Raw genomic sequence first — 24006 nt, 5'->3', positions numbered from 1 at the left:
CCAAACATCCACCCACACTACCCAGATGTTTTCCTGGGATGCAACTAACAACAAACTTCATTAATGTAGGTTCAATCTTATCAACCAACTAGCAAAGAAAGTGTTAGCACGTCTAGATGAAGGAATGGAGAATCCAGTGGTTGAGTGCTTTGACCAGATCCTCATGGCTGGGAGGAACACCTCCAAGCTGATTTCAAAGCCGCATGTCCTTCCACCAACGGGCTGCAGAGCCAACGTTGTAAGAGGAGTTGTCGGCCTCAGCTCCAAAGCTGCCTCTGCCAGGAGTGAGGCTAAGTGTACTCTAGCGGGACCATTGTGTTCGCTGGGGTCTCATGTGACTGATTTGGGGAGGCATAAGACAATGGCACCCCACTCCCGTACTCTTGCCTGGAAAATCCCATGGGCAAAGGAGCCTGGTGGGCTGCAGTCCATGGGGTCGCTAAGAGTCGGACATGACTAAGCTACTTCACTTTCACTTTTCACTTTCATGCATTGGAGAAGGAAATGGCAACCCACTCCAGTGTTCTTGCCTGGAGAATCCCAGGGACGGGGGAGCCTGGTGGGCTGCCGTCTATGGGGTCGCACAGAGTCGGACACGACTGAAGTGACTTAGCAGCAGCAGCAGCATACACAGCCTACAAGAGCCATCATCAAAGAAACTCATTTTACTCTTGGCTTACAGAACCAATTTCAGACACCCTCATTCCTAACAGCAGTCCTGTAAGGCAGCAACCCCACTTTAGAGACAGGTAATGAAGAGTCAGTAACCTGCAGAAGCAGGGTGACAATATACAACCTTGAATTGATGCTTTTGAACTGTGGTGTTGGAGAAGACTCTTGAGAGTCCCTTGGACAGCAAGGAGATCCAACCAGTCCATCCTAAAGAAAATCAGTCCTGAATATTCATTGGAAGGACTGATGCTAAAGCTGAAACTCCAATACTTTGGCCACCTGATGTGAAGAACTGACTCATTTGAAAAGACCTTGATGCTGGGAAAGATTGAAGGCAGGAGAAGGGGATGACAGAGCATGAGATGGTTGGATGGCATCACTGACTCAATGGACATGAGTTTGAGTAAACTCCAGGAGTTGGTGATGGACAGGGAGGCCTGGTATGCTGCAGTCCATGGGATCGCAAAGAGTCGGACATGACTGAGCAACTGAACTGAACCTGCAGAATCTAGCTGAGCAATTAATTACAGATTCTGCCAAATTCCGATAAGAAGGCAGGTGCCACATACAGACTCCTAAGCCTCAGATAGAAAATGTTGCTTAAGGAAAAAAAAAAGATAAAAAGGAAATTTCGCCAACAAATAAAACTTGGTAGGAAGTTTGAGTCTTTAGATCTATGTAAATAGTGATGAAAGCTGGGTCTCCTGCATAGCAGGCAGATTCTTTACCATCTGAACCACCAGGGAAGCCCCCAAGAGTGAAAGTGTTAGTCACTCAGTTGTGTCTGATTCTCTGCAAGTCACCAGGCTCCTCTGTCCATGGGATTCTCGAGGCAAGAAGACTGGAGTGGGTAGCCATTCCCTTCTCCAGGAGATCTTCCCAACCCAGGTCTCCTGCATTGCAGGCAGGCAGATATTTCACCATCTGAGCCACCAGGGAAGCCCACGTAAACAGTGATGAGACCTGCATCTACCAGAGCTTGAGACAAACCCATGTGTATGAGTTTCTTATGGCTGCTGTAACAAATCGTCACAAACTTAGTGGCTTAAAACAACACAAATTTTATTGTCTTAGAGCTCAGGAGGTCAGAGCTCTAAGACAATAAATTTGTGTTGTTTTAAGCCACTAAGTTGGGAGGTCAGAAGTCTGAAATGGGGTAAAATCAAGGTATGGGCAGGCTTCTTCTCTGTTTCCTTGTCCTTTCAGCTTCTAGAGGTCACCATTTTCCTTGGCTTGTGGTGGCCTTCCAGCAGTTGGCATCATCCCGACCTCTGCTTCTGTCTTCATATCTCCTCCTTTGACTCCTTTAAAGACCCTTTTGATTACACTGGAGCTCTCAGATGATCCCGGATAAATCCCTGCCCTCAAGGTCTTTGGCTGAAGCACTCCTGCCAGGTCCCTTTTGCAGGAAACATATCTATATGACCCTGGGGATCAGGAATGTGGACATCTTTGTGGGACCAAAGTTCTGCCTCCCATACCATGAGATTTCAGAAATGTCATCCTCAATGAATCATGCAGTGCTTAATCTCTCCCTTGATTTCCCTCTCAGCGATGATAGGGAACACTTTCCTTTGCCTGCAGGAGCAAGCTTCTCTCTATATCCCGCAAAGATGCCGCATCCCCTCCTTTCCCAAGTCCGCATCCTAGAAAAGCATCCTTTACACCCATCTTGTTAACGAAGAGTTACTAGTAACTGGGAGTTACTTAGTTACTAGTTTCTAAGTAATAAAACAGTCCATTTAGGGTTTCCATCCCCAAATGGTTCAAAATGTGGAACGTGCTTCGTTAGGTACTCGGTATAGTCACCTTCATGGCAAGGTTCCATTAATGAGGAGGAAGCAACCCTGTGTCTTTCTTGGTTTTTCCTGCTGTCCCCAAAAGTCAGTGATCATAGAAGTTTATGATGTGCATTTATTTTACCAAAGTCTGTAGCCAAAAGAGAGCGAAAAGCACTGCTAGGCTTAGGATAACAACAAGGGCTGGCATTGATTCCACAATTACTGTGTGCCTAGGGTAAGCTGTTTTACTCTGATCTGTAATTAAAACCAAGTGACCCATGAGTGATTCGAGAAACATCGGACCACTCGAATACGCCGATGAGATTTACTGTCAGAATATCAATGATAGACACAACCGTACCAAAGTAAACAGAATCTGGCGACAGTTGAAATTTGAGTTCAAGTGCTTGATCACTTGAGCTTCCTCAGACAGAAGCCCTGAGAGGACACAGGTGTATTAATTAAGCACTAACTGCAGTGTTATATCCATCCATTACATCTGAATTCTATGAAAGAAGAGCTTAGCAACCTCTACCCCACAGCAATAAAAGTGGTTCCTTGGAACACACAGCTTTCAGAAAATAAAAGGTATCCTGAGTGCCGACTGGGTAGTCAGTCTCAGCTTTTCACCTGAGTGAGTGTAGGAATTTCGTTTTCCATGACATAGTTTGGGTGTCATGGTTGCTGTAACAAGGCTCAGCGTTTCTTTTCTGTGACTCTACTCACTTGTGAACTAAACCTTTGCCAGTGTTAAGTCACTCAGTTGTGTCCAACTCTCTGCAACCCCATGGACTATGCAGTCCATGGAATTCTCCAGGCCAGAATACTAGAGTGGGTAGCCTTTCCCTTCTCCAGGGGCTCTTCCAAACCCAGGGATTGGACCCAGTTGTCCTGCATTGCAGGCGAATTCTTTACCAGCTGAGCCACCGGGGAAGCCCGTGCTAAATAATGTTCAGCCAGAAGTTTACAGGCGCTACCCTGACTTGGCAGAGTCTTCCCTGCTAACCAACATTTATGAGAAATGTGTGAACGCCATGACTGGAGCAAAGCTCCAGGCTGTCTCTGTCATCCAGGTGTTCACACCCTCCAGCTTTTCTCTAGAAGGCCCATCGCAAGAACCAACCTGACCTCTGGTGTGGACAAACCTCGTGACTTTGTTTGGTCTTTGGGATGCATTGGTAAGGCCACATTATCTGAAGCCTCAAGTAAGCGGAGCATCGTACGGCCCTACCAGGTCCCCAAGAAGACGGAACAAAGAAATGGGCAGGCTTCAAATACAACCAACAGGCTCGTCCTGTGGAGCTCTGCAAAAGCATCTTCCTGGGAGGTCCTTTGATTTCAGAGCAGAGTGGGCCTCTCCCCACTCTGGTGATGAAACACGGAAGCATGTAGTCTGGGTGTGAAACATGGCTTGTTTATCCCCCAGGGTCCCATCAGGGAACAGTTGGCATACTCAGACATTTAGATGGGGGTGGGGGCCAGGGCTCCCTAAGTGACGGGCGGGACCCAGAGTGGTGGCCTTACCATTGCCACTAGTAGGAAGTGGTACAGAGCCAGGACAGAAACCTCGGAGGAGAGTCGCGTGGAGAGAGAGGACCCCCCATGTTGGGGGTGGAGCGGCTGGCCCTGGAGGATTCAGCCGTCTGAAGTGGCCAGGGAGGAAAATGCCCTGACCCTCTGACCTCCCGCCACCGCTCCCCTGGGGCCAAACCGTGTGGGGATTGGGAAGACATGAGGGCACTGATGAAACCCACCAGGTCAGCCTCACAGGCTCCGAGAGTCCAGGTTCACCGGGTTCCCTGGAGGGGCTAATGGAACTTTGGAGTGAAGCAGCCAGGATGTGAGCACAGTCCTTGAGGACCAGAGGGGCTGGTTCTTCAGGTTATGTATTCACTCAGCAGACATTTGGTTTCCAGTCTGTGAAAAGCACCACGTGAGGGGCCGAGGATGCTGTAATAGTAGAAGCTTCCCCTGGAGGACGCATCGAGCCCAGGGCCGGGGCTTCCCCCGCAGACTCTCATCGCCAACCTAGGAGATGGGTGGGATTCCATCACCTGGTAGGCAGGCTGCGTGCGGAGGAGGTGGGCTTGCCCAGGGGCGCAGGGAGATGGGGTCAGCAACAAGACTAGGATCCCATTCCTATCCAACCTCATGCCATACTCCTCACGTGTTGCCCCGGAGAACAGCCCCTTCCTATAAGAAAGTCTAACTGGGAAGAAAACCAGTCCATCAGCGGTGAAGAGTCTCCTTCCAGAATTTTCATCTCTCCCACCTTGAGAACAAGGACTAAGACAGCATCATTGCTCTTAAGTGAAAGTAAAGTCCGACTCTTTGCAACCCCATGGACTGCAGCCCACCAGCCTTCTCCATCCATGGGATTTTCCAGGCACGAGTACCGGAGTGGGTTGCCTTTTTCTTCTCCAGGGGATCTTCCCGACCCAGGGATTGAACCCAGGTCTCCTGAATTGCAGGCAGACGCTTTACCCTCTGAGCCACCAGGGGCTCTGAAGTGGGAGGGTGTCTAATTTAAGGCGGGGGAAGTATAGTTACCCAGAGGGACCGGCTTCAGGAAGGAAGGCTCCCTCTTTACGAGATGGGGGGTGGTGGCTTGGAAAACCACGTGGTCCAGGCCAAGAAGGGGGTTCCTCAGACAGAGTTGCAGTTGTATCTTATGGGATGGGGCCCTGGATGAGCACAGGATGAAAATACAAGGCGGCCAGTCGGAGAGGAAGGGCCTGGAACAGGGAAGGTGTAAGAGCTCGCGGTGGGGCCGTGGGGGAGATGCCAGCGAGCGGTTCAGCCTCTGTACCAGTTCTCCACCCCCTGCCCCAGACAAGGGCCCAGGAGCGTCCTGAGGTGCCCAGGGCCGGGATAAAATTTAGGTACTTAAATCAGGCAGGCGACTCGACCTCACAGTCTGCATGTGGTTTGCAGGGGACCATCCCCAGACCAGCAGCACTCACTGATGTGCCCTTGGACTTTGTTAGAAATGCAAGCTCGGGTGACCTGCTCCTCCTTATTAGAAATGCAGCCTACTCCTCAGGCCTCCAGAGACAGCAACTCTGGGCATGGGATCCAGAAACTGCTCTCTCAAGCCCTAGGGTTGGTTCTGAGGCAGGCTCCAGTTTGAGAACCTCTGCTCATGGGCTTGCCAGGTGGTACAGTGGTAAAGAATCCGCCTGCCAACGCAGGAGACACGGGAGATGTGGGTTCAATCCCTGACTGGGAAGATCCCCTGGAGTAGGAAATGGAAACCCATTCTAGTACTCTTGCTGGGAAAATTCTATGGACAGAGGAGTCTGGCAGGCTACAGTCCATGGGATCGTGAAGAGTTGGATATGACACACACAGACACGCACACACAGACATGCACACGCACACACGCACACACACACAGCTGTGGAGCCACGGATCTGTAAGTCTGAAGATCATGATTATAAGGAACTCGAAGCTGTGGTCAGTGGGGCTGGGGTGAGGGGGTGGAGAGGGGGTGGGTCCCCAGGGACAGAGGCATGTGAAATAGCACAGGACAGCCCCTGATAAATAGGGGCCAAGGTGTGCGGGGACAGGGGGCAGTGCAGGAGATGCTGTTGTTTGCTCGCTCAGTCGTGTCTGACTCTGTGACCCCGTGGACCACAGCATGCCAGGCAGGAGATACGAGGACTTGGGCAAGACTCCAGGTGAGCTCTGGTCACCGTTCAAGGGAGACAGTAGGGCAGGGGCAGGGGGGATGAGGGGTACAACTAAGGTGGAGGAGGCCGTCAGTGGCACCTCATTTGTGCCAGCTCACTTGGATCCTTACCCATTTTCTTCCTGCTCTTCTAAGTCCCTCTTCTGATGCTAAGCCCCTGCTGGGCAGTGGGTGCTGGAAAAGACGCTGGGGATAAGGGGCTGGAGGCCCCGTGATTTTTCCGGCAGCAGGGAGGCGGCGATGGAAACTGTCGGTTATTGCCCTTTGGTTATGCAGGGAGGTCGGAGGTGGCTTCGCTGTCTCGAGTTCAGGGCTGTGGGTATGCGGACAGGGAGTGGGTTGGGTGTCCGGGAGCCTGTGTGCCTGGGGGACTGGGCGGGAAGAAATGCATTTTTAAGGCATTTTTAAACTAAACCTTCTTTTTAGACAGAATGCTATTGCACACTTAACACCATTCTGTCTAAAAAACAATGTTTAATTGCACACTTAACAGGGCTTCCCTTGTGGCTCAGCTGGCAAAGAATCCGCCTGCCATACGGGAGACCTGGGTTGGGAAGATCCCCTGGAGAAGGGAAGGGCTACCCACTCCAGTAATCTGGCCTGGAGAATTCCATGGACAGTCCATGGGGTCACAAAGAGTCGGACACAACTGAGCAAGTTTCTCTCACACACACACATAACAGACCACAGCCTACTATAAGATGAAAGGCGGCTGGGGAACCGGGCGGAGATCGGATCATCACCACGTGTCGGATTCGCGTTGCGTTTTCTATCTCCGTTTTCTCACCCTCACCCAAACCCCCTGGCCTCGTGAGACCATGAAGGACATTCCGAAAGTTGGGGTCTTTTCCCGCGGGCGCCGGGCAGCCTTTGAAGCCTCTCAAGGAGGAAACGGTTGCGGTAGATCCTCTGAGTCTCTGGTTCTCCATCCTGACCACGCATTTGCCCTGATGAGGAGCTGATGAAAAGAAAACGCAGCTACCAGCCCAGCCCCGCTCAGCAAAGAGGCCGAGGCCCAGGCCTGGACCGCGGATGGGGCCCGAGCTCCAGGGACAACACCCGCAGCGGCCCGGCCGGCCAGAGGGGCTGAGCTCAGACTCAGCAAAAAGCGCTTGGCATACTTGCCTCTCACTGTGGCGTTTTGTTTTCTTTCAGGAATGTCCGTGCCGAAGGTGAGTCTCCTTGCTCCTTCCCCATGTGGCTTCATGATGTAAGCTGTAAGCTTTACAACCTGTTTTGCCCCTCGTTGTCCACAGCTGCGTACCATTCACTTAACGTGCATCTGGCATCCACAGGGAACCATCCTGAGTCCCTGTGTGGCCTTTTCATCTCTTCAGAAACTCCTGTGTACAGGCATCCCTCGTGTTATCATGCTTCGCAGAGACTGTTTTTGTACGAACCGAAGGTTTGTGGCAACCCTGTGTTGTCAGATGATGGTTAACATTTTTCAGCAATAAGGCATTTTTAAATTAAACATTGTTTTTTAGACATAATGCTATTGCACACTTAACAGACCACAGCGTAGTGTAGACGTGACTTTCGTGTGCACCATAAAACCCAAAACTTTGTGTGACTTGTTTTATCACAGTTATTGTTTTACTGCAGTGGTCTGGAACCAAACCCACTGTATCTCTGAGGCCTGCCTGAATAGCCCTTCCCAGGCTAACAATAAAACTATAAAACAAGAAAAACCTTCATTTCATTGTTGTCGCTACGTAGAGTGTTAGGGAATAAATTCTTAATCCTGGATCCCACCTCTGGAGGGTCTGCGGTAAGTTACTAAATACACACCAGCTGCTTTCTGCTCTTCGTCCTCACTGATGATGCTGGACCAGGGAGGAGCTTGTTTCCAGCCCAGACTGTTTTCTCTTTGGCAGAGCTGCTTCGGTTACCCCTTGAGCATCTTCTTCATTGTGGTCAATGAGTTCTGCGAAAGGTTCTCTTACTATGGAATGAGAGGTAACTCTTTTTGACACCCCTCACCCCCATTCCCACCACCCCCGACCCCACCCCCCCCACCCCCGGTCAGTGAGGAGCCCGAGTTACCTCTGCCACTGCTTACCTCCTTGCCATCTCCTCCTCCGCTACCCTCTGCAAAAAGCACTCCTGATCCTGTACTTCCAACGCTTCCTGGGCTGGAACGACAACCTGGGCACCGCCATCTACCACACGTTCGTCGCCCTGTGCTACCTGACGCCCATCCTCGGAGCTCTCATCGCCGACTCCTGGCTGGGGAAGTTCAAGTGAGTCGTGGCAGCTCTCTCGTTAATGAGCACGCCGACGAGTAATGAAGATAAGCCTTGAGAGTTGGCATGGTGGGCTCGGGGCACGAAGAATTAGGGAATGTAAAAAACTCTGAGGAGAGGCCCCATTTGTGCTCATCTTCGTACGGCCAGAGTTCAGCAGCGGCCTGGCATTCAGCAGGGTGGATGCAAGTAGCGTTGGTAGGATTTTTGGCCTCCTGTCTCATGTTGAAATAGTAGCGGGAATATGGTCTGTTAATGATGCATGAGGAATTAAGGGCTGGGAGAACAAAGAAGCTCCCTGAAAACACCCCAGCAGCTGAGAGGCTCAAACTGCTAGACGGTGGGGCATGGGGTGCTCAGCCAGTCCTGCACGGAGAGGTCTAAGAGCACCCTCAGTGGTGGGGGGTTGGGGTGGTCCTCGGGAATTTTCCTTGGACTTAACACAGAAGGAAGTAAAGGCTCTTCCAGCTGAAATGCGTGACGTGGGCAGATGCAGGAATATTCACCATCTCAAAATAAGTCAGTATCATTCAAAATTAACCAATGGACCACTCCTGCCCAAGTGTTGTTACCAGATACACGATCATGCTCTCTCACTGTTCAAAGATACAGGTCCTCATTTTGATAGTTAGACATTGAGTCTTTCACATAGTTCAAAGAGAAAACAGATCTTCCTTCTCCCCAGGCTCCTCCAGCCACAACTTTGCTCAACGCCTACGTGCTGGGGGCCAAATTCTTCAAAAGGCTGCCTTTCAAAGGGGTATCCGGTTATTGTCCCAATTTGAGAAACAAGGACCGTTGTGACTGGGCTTTTGAAAATTGGAAGCAGAGGCCTTTTTGCACTGGTGTCGGAAGTGGACGGTCCTTGTGCAATTGACTTGGGTTCTCTTGACCTCTTTTAACACAGGACAATTGTGTCGCTGTCCATCGTCTACACCATTGGGCAGGTAGTCATTGCTGTGAGCTCAATTAATGACCTCACGGACTTCAACCATGATGGAACCCCGGACAGTATTTCTGTGCACGTGTGAGTTGATGTTACCTGTGGCCCTGCCCCCGCCTTCTCACTAGCTGCTTGTTTGGTGCTCTGATTTTCTTTTTTAATTTTTAAATTGAAGTGTAATTGATTTACAGTGTTGCATTAGTTTCTGATGTGCAGCAAAGTGATTCCATTATACATATTCTTTTTCATATTTTTTATTATGGTTTATTACAAGATATCAAATACAGTTCCTATAGTAGGACTTTGTTGTTTATCTATTTTATATATAGTAGTTTGTATCTGCCAATCCCCAACTCCTATTTTATCCCTTCTCCCTTTACTGCTCTAATTTTTAATCATTTTCCTTGAAACGTTGGGCTTCCCAGCTGGCACTAGTGGTAAAGAACCCACCCGAAAATGCAGGAGACATTAGAGATGTGGGTTCGATCCCTGGGTCAGGAAGATCCCCAGAGGAGGGCACAGCAGCCCACTCCGGTATTCTTGCCTGGAGAATCCCATGGGAAGAGGAGTCTGGTAGGCTACAGTCCATGGGGTTGCAGAGTCAGAGACGAATGAAGGAGCTTGGCACATAGCATACTTGAAACTTCATCCTAAGTGGAAGGAAGACTTTCCTTCCCCATCAGCGTAGAGAGAGGTGTTTGACTGACTCAGAGCTGGGTCTTCAGGATGTAACTGCCCTAACCGTTGTCTGGACTCACTGCTCACTTGGAGGCTTGGTGTCTTGGGTGCACCTCCCGTGGGTCACGGTCAGCTCACACGGTGTTTGTGTTCATCTCTATCTTCCCTGGAGGGACATGGACCACATGGACCCAGATCCTCGGTTTCCCCGGGTTTCCTCAAGACTCTGTACCTTCAGTTTTCAGTCTTGTACCACATCTCTGCTCATTTTTCAGTAATTCAGTTTGTTCCAGTCTGATGTTCTGCTTTCTTGATGAAAAGTACTATTGACACCAGCTCCCCCTGTGAGATGAATTTCCCTTCCCAGCAGTCTGGACTAGCAGACAAGTTGTAAAGATTTATTTCGCTTCCTGGTCTTTCAATTCAGTTCCTGGATCTATAGTAAACCATCTAATGGGTTAGGAAAATACCCTTGAAATTCAAATTAGTATCTGCAGTATCTTGTGTTTCTGGTTTGTTGGTCAATCAGATTGCCCTCCAGACTAGTCCCTGGATGGGACATGCATGGTCCCCCCAGGGTACCGTGTTGGTGGCAGGGTAGTAGGTATAAACTCAGCCCGCAGCTCAGACTTCCAGGGTCTGTGTCCTACAGACGAGCTGTAAGACCTGGGCCAACCTACCTCCTCCATGCCTCAATTTTCTAATCTACAGTATCAATTAAGAACATGTACTTTGGTGCCAAGCTGTATGGATTCAAGGTTTTCCTGTGCCTCTTGCTTATTGTGTGATCTTCAGCAAGTTTTTCACCTCTGTGCCCAGGTGTCCTCATTTGTAATAATACCTGCCTGTGTATTAATCCAGGTGGAGAACCCGGAACACTGCCTAGCAGGCAGTACATACGTAAGAAAGCATAGTGACTTATTTTATTTCGTGAGGTTAGTACTGAAACCCTGCTTAGAGTGGAGGGTATATAATATTCAATTGGCTATGTTTTTGTTGTCCTTTAAAATGCTTAGAGTAATACCACCAAAGACAAGTTGTTTTAAGAGGCAAATAGGCTGAAAGAGATGTTAATCCAGGAAGATAGACATGTTTTTTTTTTTAATTTTTAATTTTTAAAAAATTCTTGCTATGTGAAGTATCATCCTTGACTTTATCTGTTTCATATTTTTAGCATTTTAAGCAATATTAACAACCAAGAAAATATGGAATAAGCGTTTATAAAAGCTGACATGTGTAGTGAGTGCAGGCTCAGTTAATTCAGTTGTGTCTGACTCTTCACAACCCCCTGGACTGTAGCCCACCAGGCTCTTCTGTCCCTGAGATTCTCTAGGCAAAATACTGGAGTGGGTTGACATTCCCTCCTCCAGGGGATTTTCGCAACCCAGGGATCAAACCCATGGCTCTTATGTCTCCTGCACTGACAGATGGGTTCTTTACCACTAGCACCACCTGGGAAGCTCAAAATTTGTAGCAACCTATTGTAAATCTAACAAAACTAAAAATGAGGTTTGGTAGATCCTATGAGTTATTTTCTTCAATTCAGGAGGTAAAACACAAGTAACTTGAAAAATACAAAAGTAGAATTTAAAGATAATATTTAATCCCTTTTATTATTACGATCTCTGTATTATAAAAAAGTTATAAACCTTTTGCTCTACTTTTTTCCAGTCTTCTCTACTTTATAAACAAGTTAAGATCCTAGTACATAAACTGCTATTCTGCTTTGCAATTAAATCATGTTTTCTAAAGTCTTCCAACAACTGTTTCGAGTCTGTTATGACTGTATCAGAGACAATGCTTAAAATTTCACTTACACATTCTTTTGCTAAAAATCATAAGGTTACAAAAGAATTCCATGCATAAACCTTTGTTCCACACCCAAACCATTGCTTTAAATTTTCTAGATGATAAATTATTAGATAAAGGTACGGATTTGAAGGCACTTGAGTTCAAGTTTCATTCAACTGTCAAGACTGCATTCCTGTGAACTATCTTCTCATACAGGTTGAATCCCTTCTGTGTGCCTGGTCATCTTAGGGAAATTAGGGGAAAGAGAAGCTCCTACTTCTAAGGACCTCACGTTTCGAAATCCCCACCTCTTTCCCAGGGCGCTCTCCATGATTGGCCTGGTCCTGATCGCTCTGGGTACCGGAGGGATAAAGCCTTGCGTGTCTGCATTTGGCGGAGATCAGTTTGAAGAGGGCCAGGTAAGCACATGTGCCTCCACTGAAACAACATCAATGATTATAAACACCCAGGAATCAAATCCCAGCGACACAAAGTGTTTTCTCTATTGGAGATGGTTCGGGTACACGTGACAGTAAGACACTGACCAAAGCCAGGTTCAAAGTCAAGTCCAATCATCAGCTACAGCTGACCCTTTGCTATATAGCCAAGTCACCATACCCTATCCTTTCCATTACAGGAAAAGCAAAGGAACCGATTTTTTTCCATCTTTTATTTGGCCATTAATGCTGGAAGTTTGCTTTCTACTATCATCACGCCCATGCTCAGAGGTAAAAAAATATATATATCTGAAATGGACCTTGGTTATTCTTTTTTTTTTTTTTTAATTGTGAAGAGAAGTCAGGTGGAAAGGTTTAGAATTTGTTGGTTTGTTTGTCCCTCAATTCTCTCATAACATTTCAGCTATCATATACATGCTGGAGGACTCAGTGAAATCCAGAATGCCGACTGCTTTTCTTTTGGGGTTTATCTCCTTTTCTAACGTTATTAGAATCCCTTATCCTAGAGACCCCTGCAAAATCTAAACTATCCTTAGCATAGCAATCGATTTTTCTATACTATTTTTTTTGAATGTATTTATTTTTAGTGGGAGGGTAATCACTTTACAATTTTGTGTTGGTTTCTGTCATATAGCAACAGGAAGCAGCCATAAGTATACATATGTCCCATCCCTCTCGAACCTCCCTCCTACCTCCCACCCTATCCCACCCTGATTTTTCCATATTATTGTTAATGCAAGGTTCTTATTTATGGTAAAAGCTAAGACAGAGAGGCTATTTGGAAACTAAACTGGGTAGGCCAGAGTTGACATTTTTGCCTTCAGACCTTGCTCCCCAGTGACATGCAGTGAGTCAGGAAGAATTTAGCAGGCTAGGCTTTATTCTTTGTTTTCCTATCATCTTCTTTCCTTTTTTCTTATCATCTTCTACTAGATATTTCTAAAAGAACTGCCCCCAAGAAAGAGAAAGAGATAACAGCTATCCACAGCACTCAGATCTTTGTGCTTGCCGGCACTCCACTAAGAGTTTATGAATTTCCCACGTGGAAGGAAATATCTGGGGACAAACGAGACCAAAATAGGTGTCCATTTTGGTGTGTCCATTTTGGTGGGTCCATGGTGTCCACACCTCGAATCATAATGAATCATGGAAGAAGATAATCCGTGGGGTTAATGTACTTCTGCCTGGAGCAGTACTCTGAAGATGAGATTTAAACCTCAGTCTAACTTGTTCTGTGTGAACATTTACTAGCTTTTCTTCTTCCGTTACGTTTCCTAACCTCCCCTAACCTCCTCTGCCTCCAGGTTCTGCCGTATTCTGGGATGTGCTGTGCATGTTTGAATTGGAGAATGTATAATAGGATAATTGTCAAAGGAAAGTCATGGCTCTTACACAAATATAAAATGAATGTTTTACAAAGATTTTATATAACGTATTAGTCACTGAGGGAACTGGAAACCTGCTGCCATCAGTTTAAATAAGGATCTGCCTGAGATTTATGCTCCTTACTGGCTGGGGACATTATTTTGCATTGTTGTGAATAGGAATTGCTTGTACAGTCATGAGCAGGAAACATTGGCATGACCACAGTTTTCTGCCCAGTTGACTCTTTTTTCTCTGCAGAACTGTGAGACGGCTGATCAAAGACAGAGCCGAACCCCTTTAGGATCAGATGGTTCCTGGAGGCTGCAGGCATTTCTGTTGCCCCTTCCAGAGTCTTTTTTTTTTTTTTTTTTCCCCTACCAACCCTAGGATTTCAGAGCTAAAACAGACCTTCAGTCAGGAGTTGGGAGACTATGGCCCACAGGCCAAATTCAGAAATCTGGACAAAGCCATCAGTGTGTGTATTATCTGTGGCTGGCTTCACCCTACAAAGGCGAGGCTCAGTAGGTAGGACAGATCTGTAGCCTAAAAGATTTACTGACTCTTCACAGAAAAGTTTGTTGATCCCTGCCCTGGGCGATCTAATGGTTTTCTTTTTAAAATTTCATTTAGTTTAATTTAGTTTTATTTGGCCATGTCACATGGCCTGAGGGATCTTGGCTCCCTGACCAGGGATCGAACCTGTGCCCCCTACAGTAGAAGTGCAATGTGTTAACCACTAGGCCACCAGGAAAACCCCTGTTTTCTAATTGGCATAAATTCAGGGGCATACAATCCTGATTTTCCAGGGCCCTTTGATTTTACTTTCTCAGTCCCACTTTCTTCAGGTTATTGTATCCAGGTCATTTTCATCTCTCCTCCTAAGTAAGTCCACAGAACATAAGGGTTCCCACTGATTTTGGCTTGGCTGGCATTAGACATCTATTTAGAGGCTAAGGTTAGAACCTCCCTTCATCTCCTGCTATTTCTGCTACAAAGCTGCTTTGCTTAGCTGGCAATGACATCAGTAAGACAAATGAGTAAGTCTAGAAAATTGAATGAAAACAGTGTGTAATTACCAGTTAAGGATTTTTTAAAAACTGAAATAAATAAGTACTACCATTGCCATAATGAATTTTAATCTTGTCATTTCCCCCCAGTTCAAGTATGCGGAATTCACAGTAAGCAAGCTTGTTACCCCCTGGCCTTTGGGGTTCCTGCTGCACTCATGGCTGTATCTCTGAGTAAGTAGAAGTCAGTTACATTAATACAGTCCTGTGGTCAGGTCAGGCCCTCACATAAATTGTTGTGACCAACTTTTAAAAGTTCATGTAACAAATTGTAATAGTGAGTAGCCGGAAGAATTGCCATCCCGTGTTAAACACTCTGAGAATTCAAAGAAAATAGAGTTGGCATATTGTTTCAGAATGAACAAGATGAAAAAAAGAGTCTACAGGAAAAGAGATCTCTTGAGTGGGACATTTAAGGATTTAAAACTATTTAGGCAGATTAAGAAGAAGGTATCTTAAGATAAAGATAGAATCTGCTGGACTAGGTGAACCTATGGCTGAAAGCTTTTGTTCTTATCATCGACAACTCGCCTAAAGACATGGCAAGGTCATTTAAATACTTCTAAACAAACCTGTTTTCTGAAATGTATCATCTCTAAATGTTTCTGCAAGACTGTCTTCCCTCTGGGAGGAGTCTGTGTGTATGTATAGTCATTTACACGTTAAGTTCTTGGCTTTGGCTGCTTAGAAAGTGGGAAGAGTATTCCACAGAAGATAGTCCAATTTGAAAGATGGTAGATGTCTTCATTTCCTGGGGCTACCATAACAAAACACCACATACTGAGTGGCTTAAATAACAAAAATTTATTATCTCACATTTGTGGGGGCTGGATTGAAGAAAATTAGCATTGAGTGAGAATACAAGTAAACCTGTCTTCCTTTAACTGTAAAGAACACCCACAATCTGGCACATACTTGGAGATATGCTTGAGAGCTGGCACCTGTCAAAACTTCAAGCCTTCTTAAACGGACAAAAACAAATAGATCATCAAACAGTCCATCAGTGTTTTAACATTACTGAGTTGTGGTACTGGATAATCAGAAATTCTAGCATAGGGATTGTTTTTCAGAATCTCTTCCAGAAAGACTTCCACCCACCCCCCCCCACCAAGTTATTTTCACAATACTATGCATTTTCTAAGAAGGTCCATGAAAGAATGACCTCACTGAAAAAGTACTTTTAACCTTCATAAAGCTGTAGCTGCAGATGCATAGATGGACAGATCTAATTCTGTCTCATGACCACAGAGTAAATTCTGCCACATGTGATTAAGTAAAAGTTTCAACAGATTAATTGCTATGTTTTATCTGTAGATCTGAAAAAAGAAGAAAAAACTTTCTCTTCCCATTGCAACCCCAGAAAATTAAAGCTGTGTTCTCTGCCCTTGTAGAGTAAGGCATTAATCTGCTTTGTCAAAGCACTTATCCCTTTAAAGAGGAATAGGACTCACGCTCAAATAGCTGTACTGAGCGTCTGCAAGCTGCAGTTCTGGGAAGGAGATGGTATTAGGCTTCAATGTTTGCATATGAAAACACAGTGTAATATTTCTCAGAAGCCCCTGTGATTATTAGAGTCAAAAGCACTGTGGAACCTGGGGGAGAGGGAGGTAAACCCACCCTTTGAGTCACCCCAGTATTTCCAAAATAAGGTTGTAACTCAGATAAAAACACATGTTCTGGGTCACAGATAGTTCTGTCAAACACCTTGTTGACATGTCTTCTTCTGCCCTCCCCAGTCGTGTTTGTCATTGGCAGTGGAATGTACAAGAAGGTCCAGCCCCAGGGAAACATCATGTCTAAAGTCGCCAGATGCATTGGGGTGAGTATTTCAGTACTCCTCTCTCTCAATCACATTTTGTCACCCCACCCCCCCCACCCCGAACCTTCTGCCTCCTTTAAATTAAATCTCCATGAACCTTTGACTTTGCTCTAAACATTTTCTTGGTGGCCTTTACTCTTTTGATAAATTGAAGTTTCTTATAAAACTTACCAAATGGAAAAGGACACAAATAGAACTCAAAACGGGAGGGATGGAAAAATAGCTCTTGAACCTTTAAAATAAGATCAGCGGTGAAAGAAAAACAAATCAGAGGGACTCTCCGCTTCTTTAAAAATGACAAGCAGCATCTGATGTTCATCAGTGAGCAGTGGAACTAAGATGGAGAGGCCAGGTTTTGTAATGTATATCCAGAGTGGAAGCATGGACAGTGTCAGTGATCTTATTTTCAGGAACTAAGGCCAAGAAAATAACTTTTAAAAATGAACACAGCTTCACATTAGAAGATTGTAATTCTACTGAATGCTGCTCCGTAGAGAATCCAGAGAGTGAAGTAGTAACAGTGTGGTTTTCTTTACTGCAGCTCAAACACTCCCAGTTAGTGAGAGGTTAAAAATAAATGCATGTTAGGCCTTTTGCATCGTCATGACACATGTCTTCTCTCCCGAGTCTTCCACTGAAGGGAGTTCAACTGAAATGTGTTTCACTGATAAAGGAGTCGGTTCTGTTCTGAAACTTGCTTGTTCTTCCTTCCTTTCAGTTTGCCATCAAAAATAGGATTAGGCATCGGAGTAAGAAATTTCCTAAGAGGGAGCACTGGCTGGACTGGGCTAGCGAGAAATACAATGTAAGTGATGATTGTTGCTGCAAGGGCCCCAGTGATTGCAATTCATGTTATTAAGGCTACATGGATAAAATTATCAGTTGTATCTTCATCAAGTTTATTAGCATTTTAAAGAAGACGATGTGTGAGAGAGCTTATTTACACTGATAAGAACTTGAGAAACAGTGATATATAATTTATCTAGAAACAGTATCACCTTTCCGTAGATATTCGTGTGGAATCATCGGCCTTGAGTTATGTGTCATTAAGATCACATAACTTTAGATCAAATATGGAAAAGTTAAGTGATGGTGGTGGGATTTACATTTAGTGAATTTACCTTGAAACGAGTAACTTACCTCAAGTGTTAAAGATGTTTTGATTCATGTTTTCAATACATTAGGAATCTGGGGTTTTCTAAAGAAAACTGTGATAGAGTTCTTGGAACAATGACTCACCTCCCAGCTTGTCTCTAGATGAGACCATGTCTAAGCTGAAAATGGCATTGCGGGAGAGCTGTGCTGATTGTGGCGGGCTGTGACTGACACACTCTCTTCCTCCAACTGCAGGAGCGGCTCATCTCTCAAATTAAGATGGTTACAAGGGTGATGTTCCTGTACATTCCTCTCCCCATGTTCTGGGCCTTGTTTGATCAGCAGGTAATATGAAACTATGTTTCTGTACATCTTCGTTAACAGAACATGCTTTGGGTGCATTTAGCTCCTGAAAATGTTCTCTTCCAGTTCCTTTTTCATGTTTCATTTATACGGTAACTGTTAGATCACCTTGTTGTTGTTTAGCCGTCTGATCGTGTCCAGCTCTTGGCGAGCCCATGGACTGCAGCACTCAGGCTCCCTTGTCCTTCACCATCTCCCGGAGTCCGCTCTCATTCATGTCCATTGAGTCAGTGATGCCATCCAACCATCTCATACTCCACCACCCCTTCTCCTCTTGCTCTCAACCTTTCCCAGCATCAGGAAATCACCTGGGTTTCTTTTTTTAAAAAAATTAACTCTAGATGGTTCTATCCACATCTGGGTGGCAAAATAATGAAGAAAATTAGGTAAGGGTCGAGTAAAGGAGCCTTGGAAAATGTTTTTTTAACTCTTTATTTTGTACTGGGGTATAGCCAATTAACAATGTTGTGACCGTTTCAGGTGTACAGCCAAGGGACTCAGCCATACATATACGTGAATCCATTCTCCCCTCCCGTCCAGGCTGCCACATAACATTGAGCAGAGTTCTCTGTGCTATACAGTAGGTCCTTGTTGGTTATCCATTTTAAATACAGCAGTGTGTACATGTCCATAGGAGTCTCGCGAAAGATTTGACCCAAGTATCCAGGACTCCTGCCAGTCAGAGTAAGAACAAAGAGTTTTTCTACTGATGGTTGTTGTTTAGTCCCTGCTAAGTTGTGTCCAGTTCTTTGCAACTCCATGGACTGCAGTGTACCAAGCTTCCCTGTCCCACTGTCTCTCAGAGTTGCTCGAATTCATGGCCATTGAGTCAGTGATGCCATCCAACCATCTCATCCTTTGTCACCCTCTCCTCTTGCCCTCGGTGTTTCCCAGCATCAGGGTACTTTTCAGTGAGTCGTCTCTTTGCAACAGGTGGCCAAAGTATTGGAGCTTCAGTTTCAGCAACAGCCCTTCCAGTGAATATTCAGGGTTGATTTCCTTTAGGATTGACCGGTTTGATACAGCAAGTAAAAGATGCATTGTCTTGTATGGGATCCACAGAATTATTTAGACTGAAACTTGATATTTTGCACACTGAAATGGGATGCTTGGGCTAGAAGTACCATCCAGAAATGCAGAATGACTCTGCCCAAGTCATTCTTCCCAGAGCAGGAGCTAGAACACATCATTGACTTGTCACAGCGGGAAGACACGTACCTAGGAATTTTTCAAAATAATGTTAGAAAACCCAATGCATGACGCTCAGGAGCCAAAGTCATAAGATAGCCTTTCTTTTAGAAACTGAAGTTGAAGAAAAAAATTTGCACACATGCATGGTTTTATTGCACAGGTATGATTATTAAAAGGATATATCATCTCTTGGGGGGAAAAAAAGTGTAGACATTAATCTCCTCATTTGAAAGTATGGAATTTAGACCAGCATCTTAACCTGTTTCCATGTTGGGCAGGGAGCAGTTATTAGAGTCAGGCTTGCACTAGAAACGCACCCAGCACCTCTCAGCTGTGACTTGGTATCATCCTGTGAGCCTTCTGAAAGTGTAACGACTCAGGACACGGTGGTGAGGATCCAAAGAGAGAACGTGCATCAAGTAGTCAGTGACCAGCTTTGATTAAGAACTCAGCCAGTGGCAGACTTCCTGACTTTCTATGCTGTTCTCCCAGTGGAGGGACCGGATGTGATAGATTACACTGAAACATTCACATATCCAGTTCTCCATGGGCTATATAACATCCACTTGTACAGTCCTGCATCATCTGTTACTGCAAAACAGGTTGAATGTCAATAGGCTGCCCAGGTTTAAATCCATCACCCTCTTGATGGAGTTACACTTTAGGACAGTCTAGCTGCGGAAATCCCATGGACGGAGGAGCCTGGTAGGCTGCAGTCCATGGGGTTGCTTGAGTCGGACACGACTGAGTGACTTCACTTTCACTTTTCACTTTCACGCATTGGAGAAGGAAATGGCAACCCACTCCAGTGTTCTTGCCTGGAAAATCCCAGGGACGGGGGAGCCTGGTGGGCTGCCGTCCATGGGGTCGCACAGAGTCGGACACGACTGACGCGACTTAGCAGCAGCAGCAGCAGCAGCAGCAGCAGTAGAACTCTGAACAGTTATGATATTCCTGAAACTGTGATCCCGGTGAATAGAGAATATCCTCAGGGTATGAAGCTGCTCTCACCTTGCAGGTGATGTCAACTTCCCAGCAAACCTCAGAAGTGCATTTTTGTCTTTCTGAAGAATGTTGTTGTTGTTCAGTCACTGTTCATGTCCTACTCTTTGTGACCCCATGGTCATCAGCATGCCAGGCTTCCCTGTCGTTCGCTGTCTCCCAGAGTTTGCTCAGACTCATGTCCATTGAGTCGGTGATGCTATCTAACCATTTCATCCTCTGCCACCCTCTTCTGCCTTCAATATTTCCCATCCTCAGGGTCTTTTCCAGTGAGTCATCTCTTTGCATCAGGTGGCCAAACCGTTGGAGCTAGCTTATCTCAAAGCAGTACTTTGTGCACTCTTCGTGAGGGCTTGGAGTGCTATCTGCTGTTAAAGTGGAAACGCAAGCAGTTTCCTCAGCTATAGTCACAGCGGAGCCGGAGACCAGCCTGATGTTGACAAACATTTTTAAACCCCGTGACAATTCAGACCTCATTCCTGGTTAGGAAAAGACTCCACGCTGACTTGTAAAACATTTAAAACCCATGTTCCCAAATGATGCAGTAAGCCTATTTGTTTTTTAAGGGCTCCAGGTGGACACTGCAAGCAACGACCATGAGTGGGAAAATTGTAAGTCTGGGGCATGGAGATATGGACAACCCCGGGTCACTATTCCTTTGCCCTCTTTCTGCTTCCCTCTCATAACATTTCAAGCCCTCAAGTGATCCTCTATGCGAACTTATCAGTGAGATATTCCCCCTCTTTTTTAGGGAATCATTGAAATCCAGCCGGATCAGATGCAGGTAGGAGAAAATACTTCAGTTGCTGTCCGAGCTCAGAGCCACCACTGAGACAGTAACAGCCCCTCTCCGCTTCACCTGCAGACGGTGAACGCCATCCTGATCGTCATCATGGTCCCCATCGTGGATGCCGTGGTATATCCTCTGATCGCAAAGTGTGGTTTAAATTTCACGTAGGTGACCCTCGGCTTAGGGTCTGGGTTGGGGCTGTGTTCCCTCGCCTCCCAGAGCCCTGGTGGTAGCAATGACTGGCTCTTCTCCCGCAATTCCATGTGTCTGAGGGAGTTTTCCAAGAAATATTTCCAAGAAATATTCCAAGATGTCTATGTGCTGACATTTCTGAAAATTTGCCCTTAAAATAATAGTGCTATTAATGGCCATCTGCAGAAGCCTCTAATTAAGACTCCCTGATGAGCGCAGAGGATAGAAATTTCAACTATGATCCAGAGGAGTCTGTAGAAATTAAACGTCCAAACGCAAGTGAGAAACTGTATTATGTTTATCCTCCTTCGTCTTGGTCATTAATAAGAGCCAAAGAGGCCCTTGGAGGGACTTCCCTGGCGGTCCAGTGGTTACAACCCTGCAATTCCGCTTCAGGGGCCACAAGTTCGATTCCTGGTTGGGGAACTAGGTTCCCTCAAGCCCTGTGGCACAGCCAAAAATAAATAAATGAAGATGTGTGCTTAATTTAAAAAATAAAAGAGAAACCCTTGGGATCCACGTGTTTAGTGGGGAATTAGTTTTGTCTGGGGCTGGGAGAGGAGGGCTCCCTACAGGGGTTTGCCCTCAGATCACTCGCCCATGGCTTCCTGAGAGTAACCCTCTCGCTCATCTCCCCCAGCTCCTTGAAGAAGATGACAGTTGGCATGTTCCTGGCTTCCATGGCTTTTGTGGCGGCTGCCATCGTGCAGGTGGAGATTGACGTGAGTTGCCTTCTGACTCTCCAGTGGCCTTTCCTGGTGGATCTGGGGACACGTCCTCCTCCAGGACTGAGACTGTGAGGGGGGCCAGGCAGGGACTGGCTGGTGAAGCAGGTCCTGGAGCTGTGGGCGGTGTGCCCTTTCAGTCAGCATGCCCTGCGGGTTCTTCTCCCTGCAGAGGACACAGCCAGGATGCAGGGCCGAAAGGGCACACTCAGGAGAAAACGTAGGTGGCACTTACTTACATGGGGGCTTCCATTTAGAATACAGTTTTTATGATGGAGGGAAGGTTGTGGAACTTGTTGTTTTGCAATCTAAACTCCTAGGAGATCTGGTTAAAAGAGGCTGGTCACTCACACAGTCCTTCAAAAAGCTCGTCAATGGGAAATTGTTAATGGGAAGACACCTTTTGTATTCTAACATTCCCGATATGGTTAGTTCCGCAGCTCATCCATGTCATTTGGGCTCAGAATGGGACTAAGGCTGTTCGTCTGAGATCAGGTCTTAGATAAAAGGCCTCTCTCTCTCTCTGTCTCTCACACCCTCTCTGCTCTCCCCTTCTTTCCCCACTCCTTCACCCCATGTCTTTCTCTCTCTCTCTGTCTCTTTCTCCATCTCTGTCTTTCTGTCTCTCCCTCCCTCCCTCCTCTCTGTTTAAGTTTTTAATTGTGGTAAAATATATATAACATAAAATTTACCATCTTGATCATTTCTGCGTGTACGGTTTGGTAGTGCTAAGAACATCCATATGGTTGTGACCTCAATCTCTAGAACTCTTTTCGTCTTGCAAAACTGAAACCCTGTACCCATTGAACAACAGCTCCTTGTGCCCCATCTCTCCAGTCCCCCAGGCACGACCTTTCTTTTTTTGTCTCCATGAATTGGACTGTTCTCTGTGTCTCGTGGAAGTGAATCCACTTGTATGACTCCAACACAGTACCTGTCTTCTTGTCTGACTGACTTCACTGAGCACGATGTCGTCATGTAGCGCACATCAGAGTTTCCTCCCTTCAGGCAGAAGAATAGTCCGTCACGTGGATGTAACACCTGTTGTTTTCCATTTACCTCTTGATGGACATTGGGTCATTCCACCTCGTGGCTGTTGTCAGTAATCCTGCCATAAACTTGGGTGTGCTCACCTTCTCTTGGACATGACTCACTTTATGGAAAACTATGGGGCTAAAATCGACATGGATTGCCTCAGTGACCCTGGGATTTGAGAGAAGACATGGTAGGGAAAAGGCAGGACCCCTGAGCAGGGTGTGAGGCAGGAGTCCATAAAGCGTTGTGAGGGGATCTTCAGAGCACTGTTTCCAGGGCTGAGGTCTGGGCTTCCAGAGTTATGAACACGGAGGCTGACATCTGCAGGGAGAAGATCCCAGGCCCTACCAGAGCAGCCTCGTGTAGGGGATGGTTTCTCTGCCCCTTCGTGTACTGGGCTGTGTAACCTGGCATCTTTTGACCAGGTTTGACTTGGAGGTGGCCAGGTAGGAGCTGGGGCAGCCTCTTGCTGACCGTTACTGTGTTCTGTACGAGCGTCGCGTTCTACGAGTGCCAGGAGACGTGGGAATGGAGGCCTCCTGGGCTTCGTGGTGGATGCCTGGTGTGCCTCAGCCAACATGGCTGCCTCAGCCAGGGGGGTAGGATCACAGCGCCAAGGTTAAGGTCATCGTCAACATGCACCAAGGACCTCAAGGCCATGTCTCTTTTATTTTGTTCAGAAAACTCTGCCCGTCTTCCCCAAAGGAAATGAAGTCCAAATCAAAGTCCTGAATATAGGAAATGGTAACATGACCGTGTCTTTTCCCGGAACGACAGAGACATATAACCAGATGTCTCAAGTAAGTAGAAGTGAGCTTTCTTTTCCCTCTTCTGACCCGAGCTATAATAATAGGGTTTGGAGAGCCGATCTTCTGGGTTCTTGGAGCAATCCCAAGACGAGCCCCAAAGTGAAATGTCTTCATCTTTAATCTAATTCTGGCTTCACTCTGGACCAGTGTCTATGAATCACCCGGGGAGCTTGTTAAAATGCGGATTTGTGACCAGTGGGTCTGAAATGCTGCATTTTTATAAGCTTTCTGGTGACCGTGCTTTGGCTGGTACCTGGAACCACACTTTAAAGGGCACGGTTCTGGGTCAGTGG

The 24006-nt window shown here is 46.4% G+C and overlaps 2 protein-coding genes across 12 annotated transcripts in view; one reads left to right on the top strand and one right to left on the bottom strand.

Annotated features, from left to right (window-relative positions):
• Nucleotides 1-206: 206 nt before the first annotated feature.
• On the bottom strand, nt 207-7411 carry LOC129624704 (uncharacterized). Of its 7 annotated transcripts, none has more exons than XM_055542900.1 (5): nt 7270-7411; nt 6830-7102; nt 6256-6515; nt 4208-4481; nt 1746-1976 (listed from the first exon to the last, which is right to left on the bottom strand). In XM_055542900.1, the coding sequence occupies exons 1-4, from the start codon at nt 7409-7411 to the stop codon at nt 4344-4346; spliced, it is 813 nt and encodes a 270-aa protein (XP_055398875.1). In that variant the 3' UTR covers nt 1746-1976; nt 4208-4343. The 7 variants fall into 7 exon arrangements, 6 of the variants coding, with proteins under 6 accessions (XP_055398873.1, XP_055398875.1, XP_055398877.1 ...); XM_055542902.1 differs by lacking the exon at nt 1746-1976 and adding an exon at nt 5004-5188 and having other exon boundaries at nt 3846-4481; XM_055542904.1 differs by lacking the exon at nt 1746-1976 and adding an exon at nt 5004-5137 and having other exon boundaries at nt 3846-4481.
• Nucleotides 7159-24006, top strand: part of SLC15A1 (solute carrier family 15 member 1) — a 29584-nt gene continuing 12736 nt past the window's right edge. Inside the window, exons 1-15 of one of the 5 annotated variants that reach the window (XM_055542894.1) lie at nt 7159-7316; nt 8022-8103; nt 8246-8387; nt 9298-9417; nt 12122-12221; nt 12440-12530; nt 14783-14866; nt 16429-16511; nt 17230-17316; nt 17862-17951; nt 20729-20773; nt 20914-20946; nt 21028-21116; nt 21785-21866; nt 23585-23704. In XM_055542894.1, the coding sequence (XP_055398869.1) occupies nt 7302-7316; nt 8022-8103; nt 8246-8387; nt 9298-9417; nt 12122-12221; nt 12440-12530; nt 14783-14866; nt 16429-16511; nt 17230-17316; nt 17862-17951; nt 20729-20773; nt 20914-20946; nt 21028-21116; nt 21785-21866; nt 23585-23704 (1263 nt within the window). In that variant the 5' untranslated portion in view covers nt 7159-7301. Of the gene's footprint in view, nt 7317-7466; nt 7916-7940; nt 8104-8245; nt 8388-8446; nt 8589-9297; nt 9418-12121; nt 12222-12439; nt 12531-14782; nt 14867-16428; nt 16512-17229; nt 17317-17861; nt 17952-20728; nt 20774-20913; nt 20947-21027; nt 21117-21784; nt 21867-23584; nt 23705-24006 lie in introns of those variants that run through there. The other 4 variants (XM_055542896.1, XM_055542893.1, XM_055542895.1 and 1 more) reach the window with 4 other exon arrangements.

This window comes from Bubalus kerabau, chromosome 12, assembly GCF_029407905.1.
Source record: "Bubalus kerabau isolate K-KA32 ecotype Philippines breed swamp buffalo chromosome 12, PCC_UOA_SB_1v2, whole genome shotgun sequence".
Taxonomy (NCBI): Eukaryota; Metazoa; Chordata; class Mammalia; order Artiodactyla; family Bovidae; genus Bubalus; species Bubalus kerabau.
Note: the sequence above shows the minus strand (reverse complement) of the source record. Positions and strands in the feature narration are given on the sequence as shown.